At 53.7% G+C, this 309-nt stretch overlaps 1 protein-coding gene across 1 annotated transcript in view; it reads right to left on the bottom strand.

Annotated features, from left to right (window-relative positions):
- LOC102673452 overlaps window positions 1-309 on the bottom strand; it is a 4,397-nt gene that overhangs the window by 3,617 nt on the left and 471 nt on the right. The window contains exon 2 of the mRNA XM_006613156.2: window positions 1-309. This exon is cut by the window's right edge and continues 3 nt beyond it. Within this exon, the coding sequence (XP_006613219.1) occupies window positions 1-72 (72 nt within the window). The 5' untranslated portion in view covers window positions 73-309.

The following is a 309-nucleotide window of genomic DNA, read 5'->3' as shown; positions in this document are numbered from 1 at the left end:
GCGGTTCCCCCCGCACTGACGCACCCTGCCCCTCTCCGTCTGTACTGAGGATCTCATTGTTCGGCGATGCATCGTCGTCGCCGGCCATCCTCGTGCACGACCGCCCGCACTGATCTCTTTGAGACACCGGTCGAAACACCGCGACTCTCACTAGATCAGATAGTCGTACACTACACAATTTTTGCAAATTAAAATTCTTTTTTCAAAACATCTTGCAGCTTGTCTTCGTGAGTCTAGTGAACTGCCGATCGTACGCTCGAAGCGCCGGGTTAACGAGCGCTACACACGAAAAACTTTGGCTCGCCTGCC

The sequence above is a fragment of the Apis dorsata genome, unplaced genomic scaffold, assembly GCF_000469605.1.
Source record: "Apis dorsata unplaced genomic scaffold, Apis dorsata 1.3 scaffold_135, whole genome shotgun sequence".
In the NCBI taxonomy this organism is placed as follows: domain Eukaryota; kingdom Metazoa; phylum Arthropoda; class Insecta; order Hymenoptera; family Apidae; genus Apis; species Apis dorsata.
The sequence above is the reverse complement of the archived record's forward strand: the minus strand, read 5'-3'. Positions and strand labels throughout refer to the sequence as shown.